Here is a 24267-nt window from a genome sequence, read left to right as displayed (position 1 = left end):
CCAGAGAAAACCCACGTGGGCAAGGGGAGAACATGCAAACTCAACACAGAAAAGCTAAAACCAGAATTGAACCCATGACCACATTGGTAAATATCTTTGGTATTTTTTTATATTATTTATTTATTTATAATCCGAGTAAGTCCTCGGCAGTCGTCTTACCATGGCGAATCATCATGTGCGTCAGAAACAAAACTCTGTCAACAATTATCTGCCATTGTGTTTGTAACTGATAATGTTTGCATCAAAAGTAGAAGTAGTATTGGTGCTCTGCATCAGTTCAACAGTGATTACTCACGGTCCGCACATCAGACGTTAATAGACCATAACTGGTATTATATTTTTAATCTGATTATAGCATATACTTTAAAAAGGAAAAAAAATCTACTGAAATAAGAAAACATTTTAGTGGTTGAATGGAATGTTTTATTAATTGCTGACTTCTAAAAGTATCGCAGGCAGCTGCCTCAATTCGGGGCCAACAGAATGTGAAGTCACTTTGTCTTTAAATGTCTTTAAAATGATAAACATTGAGAGCAAACTGAAATTGTGAATATTCTTACGAAAGCATTTTCTAACATGTATATTGTTTTTCTATGTAATTTATCCATCCATCCATTTTCCAGAGCCACTTATCCTCATAAGTGTCGCAGACTTGCTGGTGTCTATCCCAGCTGACTTCGGGCAGTAGGCGGAGGACACTCTGAACTGCTTGGCAGCCAATTGCAGGGCACACTGAGATGAACAACCATTCACGCACCCAATCACACCTAAGGACAATTTAGTATGGCCAATACACCTGCCATGCATGTTTTCGTGTGTGGAAGGAAACCGTAGTACCCGGAGAGCACCCATGGGCTCAATAGATGCAAGTATGTACAAACTCAACACAGGAAGGCCGGAGGGAGGTAGATTTGAACTCAGACACCTGAACGGTGATGGGGACTTGCTATGCACTGCGTCGTCAAGTCGCCCATGTAATTTATGATGAATGACAAACAAGTCACTGCAATACTGCAATTCAAAACATTAGGATATTTAAAGGCATTTCCTAATAAAATTGCTCTAATATATCTGTGAACCTACTATAACTGTTACAACAACGCAAGTATGGAGAAAAGGAACTCCTAGAGGGGAGGGGGGGGGGGGGGGGGTATACTCACGTGCTACCGAGAAGTTATTTAAGGGGGTTTCCAGCTGGTCAACATCTTGCGGTCGCTCTTTGTAGCCAATGAATGTACCATCACTCTTCAGGAGAAAATACCTTGGTCTCCAAGTCTTGATGTATTCTCCTGACAGAGAAAATAGGCAACAAAATAACAGATAAGAAATATGACAAAATAATACAGAAGCAACTGGGCAAGCACAAGACATCGTAAAATATTTGAGAACATGTTCTCTATTTTGTTTGAATTTGCCATTCTGCAATGCCTTTCCTGCAGTGTGGTCATTACTATGCTGTTCTAGTGTTTGAAATTACCATCTTATCACCACCTTTCTTTTACTGGAGGTCAGCTGTGGGACAAATTGTTTTTAGCACATGTCAGGACCCTTTCCTCTGTCCGTCTAACTCCCTCACAGAAGAGTCTTGTGATGTCTGTTTTTGTTCATAGATCAAAGCAATTAAAAGTACCAGTTTGGTACCATCTTGTGGCATCCTGGTGCCAGAAAACTTCGTTGTGGTGAAATGTGGAGCTTAATATGAGCTAAAAGAGTGCTTTGCCAATATCTTGTGTCATTTTGGTATCAATGAATTATAATAGGAGTTTCCCTTTGGGTTTGTCAATTACTTGCAGATTATTGTTATTCACAGCAGTGCACAGAATCTATTTGATCTCTTCAATCATTCATTTATTGTATTTGTTTATTTTTAATCAGGGAGAGTGCATATCAATCAACAGTTCTGTAAATTTGCTTGTTTTAGCTGTATGCTAGTTTCCAACTTCATAAAACAGGACCCCTTGCATTGACTTTTTGTTTGCCAAATTGTATGCGACCACATAAAACAAAGTCAAGGAAAATAAATAAAATAGGGAAGGTGGACATTCAATCAGCACTGATGGAAGGTCTGTCAGTCTGTCATTGAAACACACAAAGGACTGACTAAGAAAGGTGAAGTTGGGATGAAGTACCAACATAATAGTCAGTCCATCACTGACAGATGCCCGGTTTGCTGATGGGAACATGTACCTTTGTCTCGTGTGTGTTTGCTGGCTGGGGTTGCTTGGAGCACAATGCATAGGCTAAATACATGTGAGAGTGAGTGATTCGGTTTTCACATTAAACCCTGCAGACACTGCTGCTAGTATTACTTTCAATTGGTTGCTATGACAACACAAACTACGGTCTTTGTATGAGTGTGATTGATGTATGTGTACTTGTTTGCATATAAACCATTACTGTTAAGGTTTCTGTTAGATCTTGGTAAAATTATTTCAAGAATATTTGAACAACAATTACTTTTGGTTCGGGGTACAACTACATTCTGTTTGGGATATGGTAAGCTAGAAGGTCGCACAGGGGAGAGACCCTGAGTGTTAAATTATCTGATCTACTTTTATTACCTCAGGTTTCTCTACTACTGGGTGACAAGGTGAACACAGTATATTTGATTTTTTTGACGTTCAAGTCAAACAGATGATTGTAAATAGTATGGAATATCTTGATTATTCACTGGAGTAAATACTGCTTGTACTGTGAATGCATCTGACATAGTAAGTGGTAGATAAAAGATCCGTCCGTGGTAAAATAAATATTGACCAACTGTAGCTTTAGCATTAGCAAACTGTAGTTTAACAAAGACGGGAGGTCAATTTAAAAACTATGACGAGTTGGCTGACGGTCCTAAAATAACCATGATGAAATAACGGTGATGAACAGTAATTTAGTAAGGATGGAACAACAGTTAAAATGACGGTGATGGACTGACCATTAGTTTGGTTTGGCTTGAAATAATGATGGACTAGTGATAACAGACGGGTAGTTCTGGCTGCTGATGAATAATGGACTGGCAAAATTTACTGACACACCACCTCTGAATATAACTCAATAGTGAGGACTGTACCACATAGACTGCATTAATTACAAAGTATGTAGACTTGGGCTCACAAAGGTGAAATACGTATTTTTCCCACTTTTACAAGTGAAAACCAACAATCAAAAATCGTACAATTACAAAAGGATCGCAAGCAGTGGAATAGTGGACAATTTGGATGCATCTGAATTAGTCCACTGTCTGAGAGGTTCTATAAACAGCAGCAATACATTTGCCAAAAGCTCGGTTCGATTTGAAGACAACATCCGTAACTTCAAGTCATGCGTGTCCATCTCCAACAAAACTCAATTTATTCTGGTGATGCTTCAGGAAATGCTGCACCAGATGTTGTGCAGATGGGGGAAAACTACCCTACGTATCATAGCATGGCAGCAGCACACGAAGAAGTGGAACTTGAATATTTATAAAGGAAAAAAAGAGTAATTCATTTTTAATTATGGAGACACATATTAGCCCCATGCAGAGTTGTAGCAAGCTGTCCTTAATTGCCCCATTTCCCGAACACAGGAGTGGTGTGTGTGTGGGTTTGAGTGAGCGCGAGAGACATAGGGTGTCTGTCAATATAAGCTTCTGTTGCCCTCTCAGGCACACGTGAAACTGATAAGGGATGTGTTCAACACAATTTCTTGTGATCTCTCTCTTTTCTGTATACAATTTCAACTGATGAAATGCCACTTTATAAGATTTGTACTTTTAACCATGAATTAACGGACTTCCTATTACTGCATCACATAATGACAAGAGCAAGAAACCCTAGTGGGAAAAAGTCAGAAATAGATTTCCGGGATAGGACGCAAGGGATTGAAAGGAAAAGGACACTTAAGTAAAGTATGGACATTCTGGCAGACTTGACCGGATAAGAGGTGAAGCACTCTCTAAATGAGCTGTCAAGACTTATTGAGAAGGTGTTGGCCTGAAGACAAAACATCTGCCCTGCAGTCCAAAGTACTTTTGTCTTCTATCTGCAGCAGATGTCTCATATTCAGTCCTCATCACACAAAACATAATATTTCATCTGGTGTTCTGCAAGGTTTGCAATGTTGCACCCATTTAAATCATATCCTCTGTCATCAGTCAAATCTGAGTTTTTGTTTATTTATTATTTTTTTTTTTACAATAAGGATTAATAGAGCACAAGGGTTGTCAGTGACTACATCACGGTGCCGGCAGATAGCTGAAATCTATAATGGGTAAGGATGCATTCAGTCATCAAAGTATCAGCTGTCCACCACATACGCAAGTTGTTTTTCTTTGGTCAGGTCCCATCATTTGGGGTGCAGCTGGTCTCACTCTGTGGTCAATATTTGGCTGACCTATATCCCCAAGTTACAATTCATGCCAGCCCACATTGAGCACATGATGTGCACAACGCTGAGATATCGTAATATGACACCATCATTACAAACAACATGAAGACACAAATACCATCTTCAGCAAGTGCTTATTTTCATGCTTCAATTTCAAGAAATTGATGTTTGCATGTAATCAAAAGTCACATTTTATTCGACAACCATAAGTCAATTTCATGGCTTGAAAGAACCAAAAACTACTCAAAATTAAAATAATACACAAAAAATGAAAATTAACCCCCGTACGTTTATATGTTAGCACCATATCTATTTTAATCTTAACTACATATCTAACTTTGTAAAATTTTAAGATGGTAACATTTGCCAAGTGTTTTGTGTTGGTATTACAAATTGTGGTTTGAATGCCTGTACCATTTTATTAAAGTGCTGGTTTTCCACCTTGAAGGTCCTTACATACCATATGAATGATGTCAGATACACTGTTATCTACTGTGCAAAGACAGTTCCCAACCGCCTCGTAGTGGCCTAAACAGATTTCAAGGTCGAAGGCACTCACTTTAGGTTGCTGCAGTTGGCTTTTGTTGCCATATTGATGTTGCTTGGTTGAATGCCGCTTTTGCCCATACAACATACTGTACATCTCATGCAAAGTGCGACCTACTGTCCAGAAGGTGAATCGATTGAAAGGATTAGTTGAATCGACATTGAATTGTGGCGGGGTGGTTGCTGAATCAATATTGCGACATTAGTAACTTTTTGTGTGAAATAAAAAAGGACGCAAGGGCATCCGGGCTTTTTTGACAGGTGTACAGCAACTGCTTTCTTTGTGACTGATCACATGACAAGAGTGGAAGCAGTCTCATCCGGTTGTCTGAGTTTGTCTGCAGCAATGCTGCTGCGCAACCCCCCCCACACACACACACACACACACTTCACCCAGTCTGTCTAAACAACAAAGATGACCCTTGAGAACTTCCTATTTACACTACTTCCCCTTCCACTTTTACTCTGCTTTCCACACACATTGCATCTATCATCCCATGGCATAACAAAAAGCGAGAACGATGCTTAAGCGTTTTAATTGTTGACTCAGACACAGGATAGTACTTATTGGCAGAGGTGCAATTTGTATATATTGTGTGGCCTAGTGAAAACACACTTGTCCACCGTCACAATTTAACGAGATCAATTACATTTTCAGTGCCTGGCTTTCAGAGGGTAATGATACATGTCAGTACTTCCACTCGAGAGTGCAGAACATAGTACGAACTACTGACAAATGACAATGGTTCCCTTAACAACGTGAGAGCTTTCTGCTTTTAGCTCATCATCCCAGCCTTCCAATAAACCACCTCTTTTTCATGTTGTGTCTTCCAATACAGGAAACTGGCCAATAGAAAGAGAGACTACAACCTCTCTGTGACAAGCCTTTGTGAGAAACTGCTGTGACAGTGAAGCTATGACTAAGACAGCCCAAACATTGCCAGTAAAGCATTACTCAATGAAACTGGTTGTTTGACAGAAGAAGACAGATTTGACGCCAGAAGAAAGATGATTGAATCCAAGGGGGCGAGAAAGCTTCATAGTGTGCGAAGAACTGAGCGGAGTAGTGAGACAGATCACTACATATGTTCCTCACATATGTAGAACTGCAAGTAGAGTGTGTGTTAGCTGTGTGTACTCAGTGCGTGTTTATGGAAGGAGATGTCAGGGGCTGATAAAGTGTCTTTACATGACAAGCAGCTGCTGAGGTCGGAGATGCGCGCTGGGCAAAGTGGAAAATAATGAACAGAGACCACTGCCAAACAAACAGAATTCATCTTTATTTGCCAACTGCTGTACGGCATTGTGTTTACAGCCACAACCTGCCACTGACACACCCTCCATACCCTAGACCTGCTCATGGCAAGGGAGACAGGAAAAGAACAGGTTTGGTCACAGATGCATGAGGGCAAGTTGTCATATTTGTTTGTATCATATATCCCTGCATGTGAAAAATCAGAGGCCCAATACACCCATGGAATGTGATTTCAACAGAGTTGAAATAAGGACAGGGGTAACAACTTACATTAAATAAGGACAGAGGTTAAATACTTAAAGCAAAACATCTCTGAAACATGATTCACTACACTATCAAATTTAATACGAGGAAACTATTGTACACCAGATACTAGTCCTGCTGTTCCAGATCAATCCTGGTCTCAAAAACATCTCTAGAACAGGTTTTGAGGTTCTCAGTTTTGTCTCAAAATCTAATGTATTTTTACTTGTCTCAGAACGAGCGGACTCAACCCATATTAGGACCCTTAAAAAATATACACGTATATAAAAATAATCTGATATGTGGTGAGATACAAACTACAACCAGATATTTGGGCACTAACACAGTGAGATGTACCAGAGAGTGTCAGACAAAATCCGGCTCTCAGTGCCCACACCCAGAGGTCGGACTTCCTGAGGGGGCTGCTGTTGGTCTTTGTCCATGCCTGGCCATTCATGGCTTGGGGATGAGAGGAAGGGAGCCAGCGCTAACTACATGAACAGAGTATGTGTGTTTGTGTGAGTGGTGAGAATCGGATGAGGTATGGGTGGGGAGAGGGTGGGGGGGGGGGGGGGGGGGGGGGGATTAGGGAATTTAAACTCCATAGCACTGGGGAGGGGGTTGGTGCCTTTTGTTGTCCCCCTCCCCTGCCCCCACAAGCACCCCGCCAGCCCCTCAGCCCTTTTCTGCCGTGTTCTGCCTGTCGGCTGCAGCTGCAGCCTGCCACCAAGTGCCCTGCATCTCAATGAGCCACAGGCAGCCAGCCTGCTTCCAGAGAAGAGGTCTTCCTGATGCAAGGGGTTACAAATGAGCCTAAGAAATAAGCAACACTAGAATGCAATTGGCACCGAGTTGTAACTTTGGCCTCTCGCATTGCAAGGACACCCTTTGCTCGCCCATTTTCTCACCGTGCCCATATACGTCATTATTAGGCCCACATTTTATCCTGAACATGCCACTTTTTTTTTCTTTTTTTTACTCCTTTCTACAGAAAACCACTTTGTTGATTCTTCCTGCTCATACGCAGCTGGATGTGGTACTTCAATGCCAGGGCTTTGGCAGCAGTATCAACAGGTTGCAGGGGAGGCCCACCCCTGCCTCTATGTAGCCTTCTCTATCCCCTCCTTTTACCCATCTTTCTCTCCATCACTGTGGTTGATGCTGCTGCCCCAACAGGATAAAAAAGAAAGGAAGCAGGGTGGGGGCACGAGGGAAGCGGCCCCTCTTTCTCACGCTCATAAGAAAGCCCTCACTTCTTCTCTGTGGTGAGTGACACCTGCTGATTACCATAGAGACTGTGGGTAGTTCCCCCTGCCACACTAGGGTTGAGAGTTGCCCGCTTTCTCTGGCTAAACAAACAGCCTATGGATATGGTTTAACAAACCTAGTAACTGCAAGCCAAACAAGACAAACATTTTTAAGCTATAAACTTTTAATGACAGAATGTAACACAAACAAGAAGTTTAACAAAAAAAAAACTATATTAATATTTAAATCTGACCAGTAGATTTAGCATTTCCTGAGCAGGTTAATGAATGCTAGTGCTGCAACTAACAAGTATTTTAATTTATTTGTCAATTATTTAATGAAATGGACCAAACTGTTTGAATTTCCATTCTTTTGTTCTAATAAACGGATTTCATTTCTGACTGATAGTGCAGAAAACATAAATTGTTATTCAGATGCATTGGTTCTCAACATGTCGGAAAATAAATATACTCACTGTTCTCCAAAGAAATGTTTTATTTTGATTCAACACAAGATAATCAGACTGCTTTCATGGGAGATACAAGAGATTGAAGAATATTTTCTACTGATATGAAATTCTGAGGATTTGCCGTTTTAACTTTAAAAAGGTTATCTAAATGATAGACAGAATATTCACAGATAATCTGATTCATTTCAACTCGAGTGAGTACATTTAGTAAACTGAATATACTTATGCGGATGATACATATGGTACAGTCAACAATTTTTCTGAAAAACAGCTGAGCCTCACCAGTATTCCCCACATATTTCAATATCTGGTGTCAGTGATGTGATTGATGTTGAGAGACAAGAGCACTCCCACAAGTCCACAGCCACTCCGACCATGAGACTTGAGTTTGCATGGGACTGTTATCCTATCAACAGAATACTGGGGTTCTGGAAACGGAAAAAGACTTGCAGGACTTCAGCAGAGGAAACACTGACAAACTGACATGACAAGTAGGAACAGGAAAACATGTAAGTGAAAACGTAAAAAGAAAGAACACCAGTGGTTGATGCCAGGGGACTAATAGTAAAGGAATCAGGTATCTGCTGAATCCGATGGTAAAGGTGAGCAGGCGGACTCTATACAGCAAAGTAAGCACAGTAGGCTTGCCGAAAGAAGAGGTAAGCAGCGGAGATGCCACCTCCCTCAGCTTCCAGGTCCCCCCGATACACACCAACCAGCAGACAGCTGCAGCCCAGTAATTTACTTCTCTACACCACATTTAGCACTAAGACTGCTTCCCATTAAAGAGAGCAGGGGGTCCATGCCGGCAGCCAGGAAGTTTTGGCTTCCCGGTGTGACACCCTTCTGCTGCTGGACTCTGCTACAGAGGAGATCTCCAGACAGCTCCTAAAGTATCATATTTAGTCTCTAAAAATAGAGACCATGTGCTAACTGTTTTTTTTTCTTCTTTTAAATCTGGAGTTGGCAGTGTCTTCTTCATATGTAATTGCCAGAATGATCAGACAATTACCTAAACATGGCAACACTCAATCAATGTAAAAGATATGGCACATATTTTGCTTTATTTTACACTTATTATGGCAGCAAGTGATGCACCAACACTGTGGATAGGTTGGATGTGCCTTACATATGAAGGAGATACATTAATTAGCTATTTTCAGGAATAAAAAGTTCCTATTGTGTGTCTCATTGATTACTAAAATATTTTTCATGTACAATTAAAGAAATACTTTTAAAAACACATTTGCCTCTTGCTCATCACTGAAAATTACATCACATGAACTCAGTGCTCGGGTAATAACCAATGACGGCTCAGCTCAGGTGATCAAATGAATTAAAGTAAAAATATTAACTTTTTAGTGCAGAAGATGGGTAAATAAAGTCAGCATTCTTTTAAGATCATTCATGAGGTTGAGGTTAAGGACAAAAATGAGCATCAAGCAGCCTGTCAGTCATTTGAGATCCACATGAAAATTACCCTTACTGTTATGTCACAAAACTTTGTTCAGAACTGCTAAAAATGCCTCAAAAGAGCAGGAAGTATCAAATTTACTTGCAGTTAATTATTTCAAATCTGTGAACATTTAATTTTTTTTCCAATACTTCAATAGCTGCAAGTGGCAGCAGAATTTTGGAATATTAATCGAACATCGCACTCCTCACCTCCAACCCTTGGGCCCACTTTGCTTCATGCCTTCTATACCACCAAAAAGGTCTCACTTGGAAAGGCAGGCCGGTCAGACGTGTTCACATGAGTCAAATGACAGGCAACGTAGCCAATGAGCAGATGAGCTCTCAATCAGAGCCTTGAGTGGTAAAACTATAGCATCTCACATGCAACATTAATGGAATTTGTGAGGCTGACTGGGTCACTGAAAAATGTTCTGGGAGCATCACAGAGTCACTGTTTAATTTCTGTCTCTTATTGCCTGCCCCTCTAGCTTTCTCTCACAACATCTAATGCTGTGTTCCCTTCCTTTAGTTGGAGCCAGCTGAGCATGCTACCCAGTTCCAATAGTTGCCGTGGCCTTCGTTAGCCTAACGAGGGGCCTCGCTCTTTATACATATCAAGAAGCAAATGAGTCAAGCACACAAGGGCCAGGGAAAGGCAGAGGACAGGCGAACGCTGTTTCGTTGGACTCCACTCAGTTCTTGGCCACAGTACTTGCCTGGAAACTAGGGACCCCACAATCTGCTCTTTGATGTTGGATGATGCTCTGGCTTTGACAAGAGCATTAGATAAACACACTTGCTAAAATGAATAACACACCCCTCCATCCTGTACCAACTAGAGGCCACAAACACATTTAAAGAGTACTGTTGACAATAGGACGTCTAAACAAATAAGGTTTGCACTATCTATAGAGTACATTATATATTAAACAAAATACTAATGTTGCTTAGATTCATGGCAGCATTCTACAACTGCCCTTCCAAAACAGAGTACACAATCCAGAGAATTTACAACCTAACCCCTGGATTCCACTTACTGCGTTGCATCTCAGCTCTGCTCAGCACGATGGAGCCGTGTTAATGAATGAGAGCAGTTCCACATCTTGCGTATCTGCCGTGCTGCACGGGGTCGTGGCTGCGCTGTCTGCCAACCTTACGCAGGACTTGAAAAATCTGGTCCGCCGCCTTGCACCGTGGTCAATTGTACAGTACAGAAAGCACCAAACAGGAAAAAGTACGTGATCTAAATCTGGATTTACACAGAAAAAGCACCCCACACAGATAGGATTGCCGTCTCCTTTGCTGATTAATTGGATGAACCCAAAAGAAGCCTTTCACTCTTTTTTACTTCCTCATACAAGGAAGAATCCCCTGTTGCGTAATACAAAATGTTTTTTTTTTTTTCTGCATTTGCAATGAAATGAAATTCACTACGGTGAAAACAAGCCTGCGGGAAAAGTCTATCTTGGTTTATACTTGATGTGCCGGCATATGCTTTGCAGCATTGTATACGCTGAGTGGCTTTTCCTGCAGTCAGATAATATTCTACCATACTACATGTGGCAGTAAATTGACTCTACAGCATAGAAACAACACTACTCTATAACAGAGGTAGAGAATCCTAGTCGATTCAAACGATCTAAACAGACTCATTTCCAGATGTGTTGCTCGCCAGGAGTTGTTTACAGGATTTAGATCACGATATTCCTTTTCAGATGAATCATTACAGTGTTTTTACAAGGCGAACTTCCATAAGCATGACCCAACTCACTTCGCCATGTTGTCCGTTCGTAAAAAAAATTCTGGAAGATATGCGTTGCGGAAAATCTGTTCTGCGTGGTAGTCCTGCGCAAATGCACTATGACCTTCCAGGGACGGAGTGGAGAAGCATGCAGTGGACAGGGGAGTGCGGCGTCATTGCGGTGGCGCACCGCAGCCAAGTGGAGATGCAACACATGACGTGGAATGCCCTGCTGGATTACAAAGAAAGTAGAAAAGCTATGCCACTGGGCAAGCCCTGTCCAGAAAAATAAAATACAATGACATGGCTGAGAATTTAGATCTGTAATTACTAATGAATTAGTTTCAAATGACAAATGCGGCAAATGAGGTGGCTTGGACTTCTGATCAAAAGGCCCCCAGGACGCCTCCTGGTAAGGTGATCCAAGCATTTCGCATCAGGAGGAGCCACTGGGGATGATTCAGAACACAATGGAGTGACTTATGTCTCGTGGTTGGTCCGGTATAACTCAAGAGTTTCGACTGGAAGAGCTGGACGCATTTGCCAGTGAAAGGAAAGGTTTGATTTGGGAGCAACATTTGCAATGTCAGCAATCAACTGATGTTGATTGTTGAAAACCTGACAAGTCTGAGGTGGCAGCAGACATTTTGGAATAAATGATCTACTCCATTCCTAGACAGATCTTGGAAAAAAAAAGTAGTTTGAATTCAGTCAGCATTTGACAGACATTTGAATGTGGTAAAAGCAAGCTGTTAGAACACCCATGTGGAGCTGTGAAGCAATTGGGTGGCACTAACACAGTTAAACCCCGCTCAAGGTGCAACATGGGAGGCAAGATGCTGAGGTGATGGACACCAAGACATGGCTACTGGAGGTTCACCTTCTGTGCGGTGGCTCTGGGGCAAAGAGCACATGACAGTGACGCGACATGAAATGCCTTGCTGTCAAGAAGTCAGGCGGACGCCGTCCGATCAAAACGTAAAAGGTTCTGGATGACATTTCATAGGGCACAGCTGCTTGACTGTGACAGCGTGCCAACTCACTGTTCCTGAAAGGTTGTTTGTTTAATGTCACAAGTAGAGGGCTGCCACAGCTTGAACCTGAGCATGTCTGAGTGTATGAGCACATTTTCAGCAACGCAGCATGACTGTTTACTTACTGGTAACTATTTCACAGCTTTTTTTTAGTTACACTTTTACTATTAAGTTTTCATCATATTATATCATCTGTGCTCTTGAAACTATGAATGTGTGGAAAAATTAGCCAAGTTGAGAGAGGGCAGAGAAAACAGAGGACAAACAAGCAGTTTACAATCAGGCAATTTCTTTCACTAAAAAGATGTTTCTGTTCTCTTTTTAAACAGTTTGATGTCATGCTTTTCTTAATTACAGCAACCATCAAAATTAGCAAAGGTTCTGCTAATGAAAGAATAATATTTCTGACGAACAGAGTTGATCCATTCTTAACCATTAGAAAACTGTGTGATATGTGCTGAGTTTCAGGTTTTTAAAAGAAAGACAACAGATGAGATGGGCTGATCACTGGTGGGGTCGAGACAGCATACAGGAAAGAGGTGGCAGACCTTGTGGCCTGGTGTCGCAGCAACAATCTCCACGTCAACACAGACAAGACCAAAGAGCTGATCATCGACCCAAGGCGGCAGATGGAGTCGCACAAACCACCACTACTCATCAAAAGGACAACGGTGGAGAAGGTGAAAACCTTTAAACTCGTCTGCGCCCACATCAGCGCGGATCTCACCCGACACATCATCAATAGTCCCAACAGAGACTGTACTTTTTGAGGAGACTGAAGACATTTGGCATCTCAGCAAAGATTCTCAACAACTTCTACAGATGCATAATTCAAAGTGTCCTCGCCATCTCTTTCACAGTCTGGTACGGCAACTGTACAGAACAAGACAGGAAGGCTCTCCAGCGTGTGATCAAGATGTCACAGCGCATCTGTAGCGCAGCCTTCCTCTCACTGCAGGACATTTACCACACCAGGGTTCTGTGGAGGATACCCAACCTCATCAGAGACAATACTCACCCACAACACAACCTGTGTAAACTGCTGCCATCAGGCAGACGCTATGGGAGCCTGACGGCCAAGACTACGAGACTGGCTAACAGCCTCCACCGACAGGCCATCAGGATTCTGAATGAATTCCTCACGCACTAATCGGCTCCGTTACCAGTCACTGTACCACATGCACATATACACCTTACAACTCCTTCGATTTAGATTGCTGATTACATAATATTTTCCAGTATCATCCTTATATGTTCGTCCTTATATGATCAGCATATAGTATATTTTTAAATTAGTGCCTCATTATCACTGCCCTTATTGCACTATTACTGTTTGCATTGCCTAGTTTGTCTACTTCATTATTTGCTCTAATGTGTGTAATGTAAGTTTGTTCGGGTAAGTGAACAGAAAAAGAATTTCATTGTGTAGTGTTACTATGCATTAGACAATATAACTCTTGAATCTTGAATGACATTTGGATCATCACAACAGTGTTAAACAAAGTTATTTTGGCAGAGTTTGGAAACAATGCTAGTGACCCACAACTGAAACCAGTCCTAAGTACACTAGATCAGTGGTCCCCAACCTTTTGATCACCGTTAAAAAATAACATTAAAAAATACTTAACGCAAAAGGCGAAATTTCGCTTCTCGTGACCGCGCGCGGCCATTTGCGTCGCTCCATTCGCTTCCATCGCGTCGCCCAACCTGCCTTCGCGCCCAGTCACGCGAACTCCATGAAACAAAATCATCTCCTAAACATTATTTCGGGTGCAGCCCACGCGGCCCGGTACCAGTTGTTCCACGGACCGGTACCGGTCTGCGGACCGGGGGTTGGGGACCACTGCACTAGATAACCGGGCCTGGGCCCATGAGGCCCTGCCAGGCATGGCTCAAGTAGACAGCGTAGGATTCTCTTCTCATGGGCTACTAGCCTACTAGAGATTCAGTCTCAAGTGAAGGTATTCACATACCAGTATATCCTGGAGTCTCAATCCTGCGTGAGTGAATTGGTAAAACAGGTGTATTAATGCACTATCAGTAGTAGCCTCTTTGAGGTCTGCTGTGTTGAAGTATTGACTGAGTCTATGAGCCTGAGCTGTGGGTCATGACCGAAAGAACATGGCGAGAAGCAGATCCACATTAATAGGATCCAGACGGCGTACCTGAATTGTTATGTTCCTTGGGTGTGTCAAAACATTAAAATGAATTTTGCTGTTGTATGCAATGACAATAAAATTTGATTTTCATTTTCATTAGGTGGCTCAGGTATCTCAATCTCAACAGAACCCATGAGGAAAAAAAAAAAATCTCAGCTGGTGTTGGAACATCGAGGTTGCCCTCAGAGTGCTGGATGAAATGGCAAGGTGAGGAAGTGATCTGTTCCCAGAGTGAAACAAAAACTTAAACAAAATAAAATTCATAATTCAATTGGTTCAATTACTGGTTTGGTCTGTAATCTTTTAAAAAAATGTTGGTCTGTGTTTGCCACAGTAAAAGTATATGGTTGAAAATGTCTTGCATGGTTAATGGAGTGGATTTATCAGAAGTGGGCATTAAGATTTTTTTTGCAGGTCCGACAGTCAGCGCTCTGACCCCCTTCAATCATTGTTGGTCCGACATGTTTTCAAGCCAGATCATAAAAATGAGTTTTCCCTATCACAGGTCCCAATCAGGTTGAAGTCATGATAGATGTCATCCTCCTTCCTAGTAAATAGAATCCTATAATTATTAGTTAATTTGACATTCATCATTTCACCACTAAATTCTTCAGACTAATCAAATAAATGACATTTTATAGTGAATGTATCTATCTATATCTATCTAATCTATCTTATACAGTAACTGTACTGTTCTCCCTTCCCATTTCCATCCCCTTGGCCGAAGTCGGGGAACAGATGGCCAGAGTTGCCCTTGGAGTAACGGCCCTCGGACGTCGACCTAGAGTGGAGGCTGTAGCTGACCAAACAAGATAACAAGGAAACTGAGTTCCCACTCAGAATTCCGATTCATTACAACTTGTAACAGCTTCCCAACGATCTCCACCTCACACCAAGAATGCACGGAAGGGGCAATACAGTCAGTACAGAATACAGTGCTCTTGTAAGTAATTGGAATTACAAGTATAAACTCTGCTTCCCTGTTATAATATTTGGTCAGTTACCTGCTCTACTATAGGTTGATGTTGGAAGAGTGCAATTACAGTCAACTCATCTGTTTGGCATGCAGGAAACCTTAACAGTGAGCCTCTCCGCAGTATAGCTTTTTGTAATGGGAAAAAAATAAAAAAACAAGAAGAACTTAGGGCACAAAAGATGAAGCGCGAGGTAGTGAGGGAACCCTGTAGTTAGCAATCAACCCAACAGCATCTCTGGTATGGTGTCCCAGAAAATGTTCTTATGACCTTCTCCCATCGCCTTGTCCCCCAGCCAGAACCACGGTTTACCCCCTTCCAGGAAATGCCTGGTTCTTTGGTCTAGGTCCTTAGGAGTCGTCAACGGTCTCACACAGTTTGCTTATCACATTTATTATAGCCTCTGGTGGTGGACTCTGAGGGACAGCTGTGGGTTGAGGGCTGAGATAGTGTGCACACATAAAGCACTCAAAGTCAGCAGGTATGTGAGGAATGCCTCATCATCCAAACAACAGGACTCACACCCGCCACACCACACAACTTTGGCATAGTTCATTAAAACCCACTGGAAAATGGATGGCTATCTAAATATTCAGACATTTTTTCAACTTAAAATTATTTTAAAGTATACTGCATCATATTTGATCATTAGTTACCTAAGTTGGGATGAAAATTCCAATTTCCAAAATATTTAATGTACAGTAGTGCATCTCAGATTACATAAAACATTATTGCAACATTCGAAAAATGTTACAATTAGGAGAGACCGTTTTGATTTCAAACAGCATTTTGTAAGTGATTCATATGTTATGCTACATTTCCAGTTTGGTTACAAATGCAGTGTGCTAAGACTGGAAATACGCTGCGTTTGAGTGTCTTGTCTCAAAATTTTGTTTAGAAAAAAAGTAGTTTCTGGGAATCAGCTCTAAGCTTCCCCTATTTAGATTGTGGTGTGCAGCATGACTGCTACATTGTTTTTATATACAAAGATTTGCATGCTTAGGACAGTTTCTGTTGAATGTGGGAATGATGACTGTGCAATATTCTACAACAGCTATGTAAGTGCTATCATTTGAAGGTTATCATTCTAAAATATTTCATAAGCAAAAGATCTGTTATCTTAAGTACTTATTTAGAAAAAATAGAAGGAATAGAAAAGCCTGAGTGTAATTTTGTGAAAGTTAAAGAAACATATTACTACCAACATAAGAGAGGGAATCCTCAAATCACCAAAGTTGTCACTTTTCAAGAGACCCCCAAAACGGCAACTTTATTCAACCAATAGTATTGCATAATGACAGGACGCAAGACATTTTCAACACTACACAATGGAAAATAATTAAGAAAATGAATGGATAAAAAAGTAAAGTCACTGAAATACTACTTACTACTTACTAAATAGCTTTTGGCCTGATGCCAGAGATACGCTGCTAAAGAAGCATAAAACTTTGTCAGCATATCATGTGAGACTATCTCGCTGGACTTCAGAGAATAACAATATCATTTTCACATGTGTTTTTTTTGTTTCTTGAGGGGGTAATCTGTCTTTTTTTTTCTAGCAACAATGATTCTGAAAGAAGGGCCACTGGCAACAACGATAGCAGAAGAACGTACATTAGGATGAATTTCTGAAAAAGAAAATTCCTAACGAACATTAAAAACCGCGAAGCACCAGTTTTACTACTTAGAAAGGTTATCAACCTTTTACAGTCAAGAAAGATCAAATATGTGATTTGTGAAGAACGACACTGCAACTCAATCTGTCATATACAGTGTCTTGCTCTTTTTGTTTGTCTTCAAAGTTAAAGTTGTCTGTGACAGAGGACCTTTTGTACAACAGTTAATGAACACTTGATGTCTACATGTGTTATACCGTACATTAGCATAAAATCTACATTTCAGAGAAAATGTATTTGTACCTCTTTTGTGCAGCCATCCCTCCTTGACGATCACCACATTGGTCATGTTGGTGGACAGGGTAAAGAATCCAGGATTTCCACAGGAAGAGTCACTTCGTTTTCCCAAGTTCTCTTCAATCACACCAGTGCACGAGGTCCGTGGTTATCTATTAGTTGAAAAAGGTAAAAATTAGCTCTATATTGAGGTGACACATTTTTTCCACTTGTTTGAATATTAACCTTCAGGTCAACTCAGAAAAGAAGCAATGAAACCCAGTAGCTGGTGTTTAGTGATTTAGGCGGTAAAAGGCATAGCTTCCGTGTTTCTAATCCTAATCCATCCATCCTTTCATTTTCTACAGCTGCTTATCTTCAAAAGGGTCGCAGGCTTGCTGGTGGCTATCCCAGCTGGCTTCAGGGAGTTGGTAGGGGACACGCTGAACTGGTTGCCAGCCAATTGCAGGGCACACAGAGACGAACAACCATTCATGCACCCAATCACACATAAGAGCAATTTAGTATGCCCAATACACCTACCACGCAAGTTTTTGTGGAAGGAAACCGGAGCGCCCAGAGAAACATGCAAACTGCACACAGGAAGGCCAGAGAAAAGTGGTTTCGAACTTGGGTCCCTGAACTGTGAGGCGGATGTGCTAACCACTGCACCAACAAGGTGTCTAAACCTAACTATGCATTAGAAAAAGCACAATCCTTCTTGACAGGATTTTTCCTCGTGAACATTTGACCGTGTGAGGTGATTATTTAAAGAGTTTGGATAGTTGTAGCTTAGTTTGTTGCCTAAAACAGTCTAAGAATGTAAACAACTTTTACCTGCCATGCATGTGAGAGTTGTTTTCTCATGTCTGACCCTTGGTGCAAGAAGACAGAAATGTGAACTTGTGCAGACAAACTGCTTGCCTGATGTGTGCATAACACCTAAAATAACTGAAGCATATGACGCACTTACACTGATAAGTGCAGTACAAACTTCCATATGTGATCAGGTAATAGAATAGTTGATGTTTTATTTTATGATAAACAGAAAGGCATGGATGCTACTTTAGCAGGCCAATAACACTGGGTAAGAGCAATTTTTTTGAAATATACAGTGGACCCCCGGGTTACTGTGTCCCCAGCTTACGTTTTTTACGTTATGCCACTTTACATTTTTCCCGCTTTAGAACATCAACAATAACAAAATTCAAACTCGGCGGGTCAGTGTTCGTGGGTGTGATTCTGCGAGTCCCACCGTGCTCATACGTCACTACACACATCATCTCATACTGTATGTCACTAAAATGCTGGTCTGCTATTGGTCGCCGTCACGGGGTCACTACGATGGTCTGGGTCACGGCGTCTCAAGATGCTGGTCTGCTATTGGTCAGCGTCAGGTTATCGCAAAGATGCCGACATGCTTAAAGACTTGATCTCATGAGAGTGATTACAATATATATAAAAAAAGTTCTATTTATTTATTTATTTTTTTTACATCTGTTCAGTGCAGTGAAAACGAATCCTCAAGTATATAGAATATCTCAGTTAAAACACGCATGAGGCATTTTTTTCTTGCCCTTAATATCTACTTAGTGTATAAGTCAGGAAAAAATATGTCAAGTCAATCGCAGTAACAATTGTTAATGCTCTGCAAAACAGCAAAAAAAAACGAACTGCAGCAGAAAGGCCAACTTCATATAAACCTTAGTTTACCATATAATATATTGACATAAATACCTTGAAACACTTTTATTTTTAAGTTGTTCCTGCCAGCGTGCCACAAATTAACAAATCGACTAGCTTCTCTTCTGAAACTGTTGCTCCCTATTTCTGATACAAACAATACAAAGTTGTTCGGAAATCACCTGTGATCACCAGTTCAGGGCACTAACAATCAACATAATTATAATGAACATTGACATATGGCACCTATTCCTGCGTTTACTGGTGACTCAGGCTCCATTTCACCTGTGTCTAACATAAATTAGGCTTATTAAACACTCGAGTGCTTCATTTAGGCTGGCTATATGGACGTAATGACCTTGTACACTTTGAAGCAGACAGCCTGACAGTTGCCGTTCTTACTGTTTACATTTAAACAAACCATGCTGACTCACATGGGCTGTATAAGCTGTCAATCTCTTCTAAATTTATGGGGCGTGATTTGTCTAAAATCTACTGTTTAACAGTTAGTTAGTTATCAAAAATGAACAAATTTGGCCATTCATAATAGGAAACGTGTCATTTGATTAAAATTTTCTGCAGGATATCTAAATAGGAAAAATACTTGACAGCTGCAGCCCTACTTTAGTGGTAGGCAGAGAATATGATTTAATCCCATGGAGAGATACAACAATAAACCTGCTACTAAATAATTTCCACAGAACTACTGTCCGAGTCAAGGCATACTAACACAAGTTTATCATGGTTATCTTTAGACTGTTTAAGTGTACCAAATGAGTTGTGCAGTTATTGCACACTGGTATAAAACACAGTTTAAAAGAAGCAATGATTTCAGCAGTTCTCAATTTCCAGTAATTGAAAATTAAAAAATTAAAAATTCAAAACTGGGAAGCCATCATGACAAACTACTTGACCTTTCTCTTCATTTACCTCTCGTAAATACAGCTTTGAACACAGGACAGGAGGAGAAGGGATCAATTTCCCTACTTGTTCACACAAATGTCACACACTGCACCAGGCGATCTCTGCCCTTCCACTGAAATCAATTTGTCTGCTGCCGCTCCATCGGAGTAAATCCATCAAAAGAGCTCTGTGAGAGTGGCCTCAGCCAGCCTACTGCTTAGGACAATAACAGGAAGTGAATGTGACTATTGACAGATGACGAGTCATATCAGTTCACCACGAGGCTCAAATAAATATCTCACCAAGTGGAGGTGATAAACACACCTTTTACTGTTGTTCTGCTCACTTATATCAATGAGCCAAGAGACTGCATTTTTGGTTATGGCAGTAAGGTTGTAGGGCTTGTGACCCAGAAGTGGTGGAAATTCGTGGGAGTAGCAAGAACGGAAGAAAAAAATGGAATGAGCACTTAAAATGCTTTCATGCCAGCCATCACAATTGCTTTTGAAGACCAATTTCAAAACAAGAGCCTAATTAGTCATTGATATACATTTTTAGTATTTTTTTTTCCCTAAGTGTTGCGACCACTTTCTCTAGCCGTAGCCTTCAATCAATCAATCGATCAAATTTTATTTGTATAGCCCTAAATCACCGAAGTCTCAAAGGGCTTCACAGATGAAAAGAGGTCATGTGGAGACCTCTTTCGAAAAAAGAAGTCGTACAGAGACATCTTTGGCTTCTTCGTAGCCTTCATCGTAGCCTTCTGTTTGGCACGAGTGCAAAGCAAAAAAGAAGGACTGGAGAAGCTACGGAAGCTCATGGTGGCAAACCTGCCACGGCAAATGGGAGGGAGGGGGGGGGGGGGGGGGGGGGGGTGCCCGCAGCAAGAAATCGGAATTGAGAAAATCAAATATCGCCCAGGTCAAGCTTTAAATTCACGTTAGCTCCGCTGTATAGAAATGAACGACATGTATTGTTCATGCTGAATAAGGACTGCGGATTGATGAGGCATTTTTTATTCTACAACTAACATCTTACCTTTCGTGTTGTGAAGTACCCTGTACTGTTTAAATCTACGATCAAGTTTCTTGACATTGCAAAATCACAGTTGCGCACATAAATTTACATACACAAAGGTTATGCTAGCTTTTCTCTTTGTTATTGTTTCGTGGCTGGTCGGCTTTAGAATGGCATCATGAAGGTGGGGCGGAAACCGCACGGATAGAGGTGTGGTTTCAGTCAACAAAATGTTTCACTTGCTGGTTTAAAATGTTGCTACCAAATAAACTCATACTTCATAAGAAATTGTGCAAATTATTGGAAATGTGCCAAAGGTAGGATTTCATCATTTATAAGCATATATTTAACTGTGGAAAGTTTACATGATACAGGTTCTTAACATCGGTAAATACAGTAGCTCCTTATGGTTTTCTACAGTCAGTCAAGTTCTCTAAAAGTTAAAAAAATATAAATGTTGAGATTTCATTTCTTTGTTTAAAAAAAATCCTAACAAACAAAAGGTGCATTGTGTTCCAAATTTAGAAGAATCTACTTTTAAGTTATTTATTTAGTATATTTTAAACTTTAACAAAGCTAATATTATGTCCTTGTTTATTTTGGTTGCTAAATTATTTTTCACGAACAATGAATAGCTTTAAAAACACATTTTGTGATTTGCTGTTGACTGAAAATGGCATCACATGTACTCAGGATTCATGTAATGACCAATCGCAGCTCAGCTTGCTAATGTCACGACTAAACTCAGAAAAAAGGTCAGTCACTCCAAAAAAAAGAGAAATTCCTCCAGACCCCGTCATCCGATTTTCAAAATTCTCCGTGTGTTGTATTCTGGATGAGGTACCTGTAGCCATTTTACATCTTTACATTTTTAGTGATTGTCATTTCCAGGAAATCTTGTCACGTTGCTTTCTTAATGTAAAAAAGCTAACATTGGGTGCTAACTAAACTCCAAGCTATCACAAACATTAAGGTATTTCGTAGCAGACGCCATGCCACAAGCACGAACACATTATATACACGTTGAAATACTTCAGACAAACAAACCGGGGTGCGTACGCCGCAGCCGAAAAAGCAACACATGCACAAGAGCTGCTCTGGAGCCACAACAGACTGCTGCTCTTTTAATGGGAGCGACCTGTTGCTACTGCGGCCTGTGTGGAAAAAGCTGGGCTGCTGCCAGGGCTGCAGCCAGCAGCCACTGAATGAACCCAGTACCCTGACAGCGGGTCACATGGTCCTCAGGCCTCTGCGCCGCCACCGCCTGCCTGCCTTACTGTCACTGCGGCTTTTAATCATTCATCTTCTTGGCTCCGGCTCTGGGGGCCAGCTCATTCAATGCAAATCAGTGTCATGAAGTGAAGATCCCACAGACACAGAAACACACACACATACTGCGTCTGTGACTCGAACTAGCGAGGACAGTCACAAGTGTTTATGGCAGGAGGAAGAAATTCAGGCCAACCCCACCACACTACTTCCTTCATCACAGATCAATGGTTGTAAGCTTGTTTATGCTCTATTTTCTGCTGCTGCTGGGGCAGGCAACAGTCAGCGGCTGGTTTACAGTTACAAATCGTATATGCTTTTACTCAAGTATTTACAACATTGGAAATGAGACCATCCATCATGAACACTTGGCAATGGGAAATAGATCCTACAGTGACTGCTGTAATGTTTGGTCAAATAGAGAGTGCTAAGTTCCTCAATGAAGTTTCATGAAAAAAACATGACTGTGAAAAAGATGACAATTATTCACAAGTAAAGTTTAACCTATGAAGTCAAATGGCTCTGAAGTCTTGAGGGTTAAGGATATGGTGACAAAAGTCATATGCACATCCCAGTCCTGGCTGCTTAGTACAATATGGCTCGAAAGAACATAATGTACGCTGATAAAGAATGTTGACACATTATGTGAAGAGACTCCCCTCCAACAACAATGTCCGTCTTTTGGTGTCACCAAATCATAGCAATCCTTTGAGCATCTTTGCAAGCAAGTCTTTGAAGATGGTAGACATAAACAAACAAACAAAAAAAAAACAGACTGTTGAGAAAATCATACTATTGAGAGTGGCATTTGCCAAGGTCAAGCTGAGAATTCGTAAACTTTCCTAAGGCACTAGCAAAAGTTATATTGATTTGCAGTAGATTTTAATTGAGTTGAGGGCTGCTATTTTTGAGTGAAATGTATGATTTGTTGGACACTAGCTATGGTTCATTTTGTGATGATATATGTATATCAACGTTACAAAAATAAAACCATTTTTTTCCAGTTACGAAGGGCTCCGTCAATGCACGTATGAAATGTTCAGGGTTCAGAAGACTAAGAACCACTCTTTTACTAATAGATTCATGACCAATATCTTCAGGTACAGTACACTGAAGCCATTAAAGTTAGAGGTGAGTCCCTCATTTATTGTTTTTGAAAGAGATGCAAAATTTATCGAGCCATTTTTCCACAGTATAAAGTTAATATTTTCTCAATTCATTTGATCAAATTAATTTTCATGTACACTTATTACCTTTAAACAAAGTGAGCAATCTGACGGTTAAAGCGACGAGTTACTGACAGAATGCCTTCCTCTGGCAAATGCTTCTGCATTTTCAGCATGTGCTTCATGACAAGGAGCCTTGAAAAAAAACTATATGGACTGAGCACCAACTGAAGCCGGGTTATGTCCCGTTGATCAAGGTCAGCACAGACGGTCCTTCTCAGCCTGTGTATTTTAAGTTTGCAAAGATCAGAAAACAGATGAGCCGTCATTACCCGAGTGGTGACAACATGTGATGTCATTTTCAGTGGACATAAAGTGGCAAACGGTGTTTTTAAAGGTATTAGTTGTACATGGAAAAATAAAGCTGTCATAACATCACTTATAGATAAAATATTAACTTTATACTGCTGAAAATGGCTAAATACTTTCAGAATCTCTTTTGAAGTTATACTATTAATGTTAAAATATTACACAATGTGCTTGGATGATTAACAAACACATTATGACTCCACGGGTTTGACCTCGCAAGGAGTAAATAAATTGTCATGACAGCCTATGAAAGAATCCTTTGTAAAAAGGAAAAAAATCTTGAGGTGTACCAAGAAGATTAGAAGGGTGCTTCAACCTGACTATTGAACACAAACCTTAAACTATTATGGACTTGAATGTGGGTCACCTGCAGTGTCCTGAAGAGCTTCTCTAACGACATTTAAAGTTTTGACTATGAATATTTATTCCTAACCTGACTGTAAATGTGATCATGATCAATTGAATAACTGTTACCAGTGTATTTG

The 24267-nt window shown here is 40.8% G+C and overlaps 1 protein-coding gene across 1 annotated transcript in view; it reads right to left on the bottom strand.

Moving 5' to 3' along the window:
• The window catches only part of akt1 (AKT serine/threonine kinase 1), a 39653-nt gene that overhangs the window by 13637 nt on the left and 1749 nt on the right, over positions 1–24267 (bottom strand). The window contains exons 2-3 of the mRNA XM_088432884.1: positions 17403–17548; positions 1161–1289 (exon numbers count right to left, since the gene is read on the bottom strand). Coding sequence (XP_088289010.1) covers positions 1161–1289; positions 17403–17448 — 175 coding nt within the window. The 5' untranslated portion in view covers positions 17449–17548. The remainder of the gene's footprint in view (positions 1–1160; positions 1290–17402; positions 17549–24267) is intronic.

This window comes from Hippichthys cyanospilos, chromosome 14 (assembly GCF_059441005.1).
Source record: "Hippichthys cyanospilos isolate Australia breed blue-spotted pipefish chromosome 14, RoL_Hcya_1.0, whole genome shotgun sequence".
Lineage (NCBI taxonomy): Eukaryota > Metazoa > Chordata > Actinopteri > Syngnathiformes > Syngnathidae > Hippichthys > Hippichthys cyanospilos.
The sequence above is the reverse complement of the archived record's forward strand: the minus strand, read 5'-3'. Positions and strand labels throughout refer to the sequence as shown.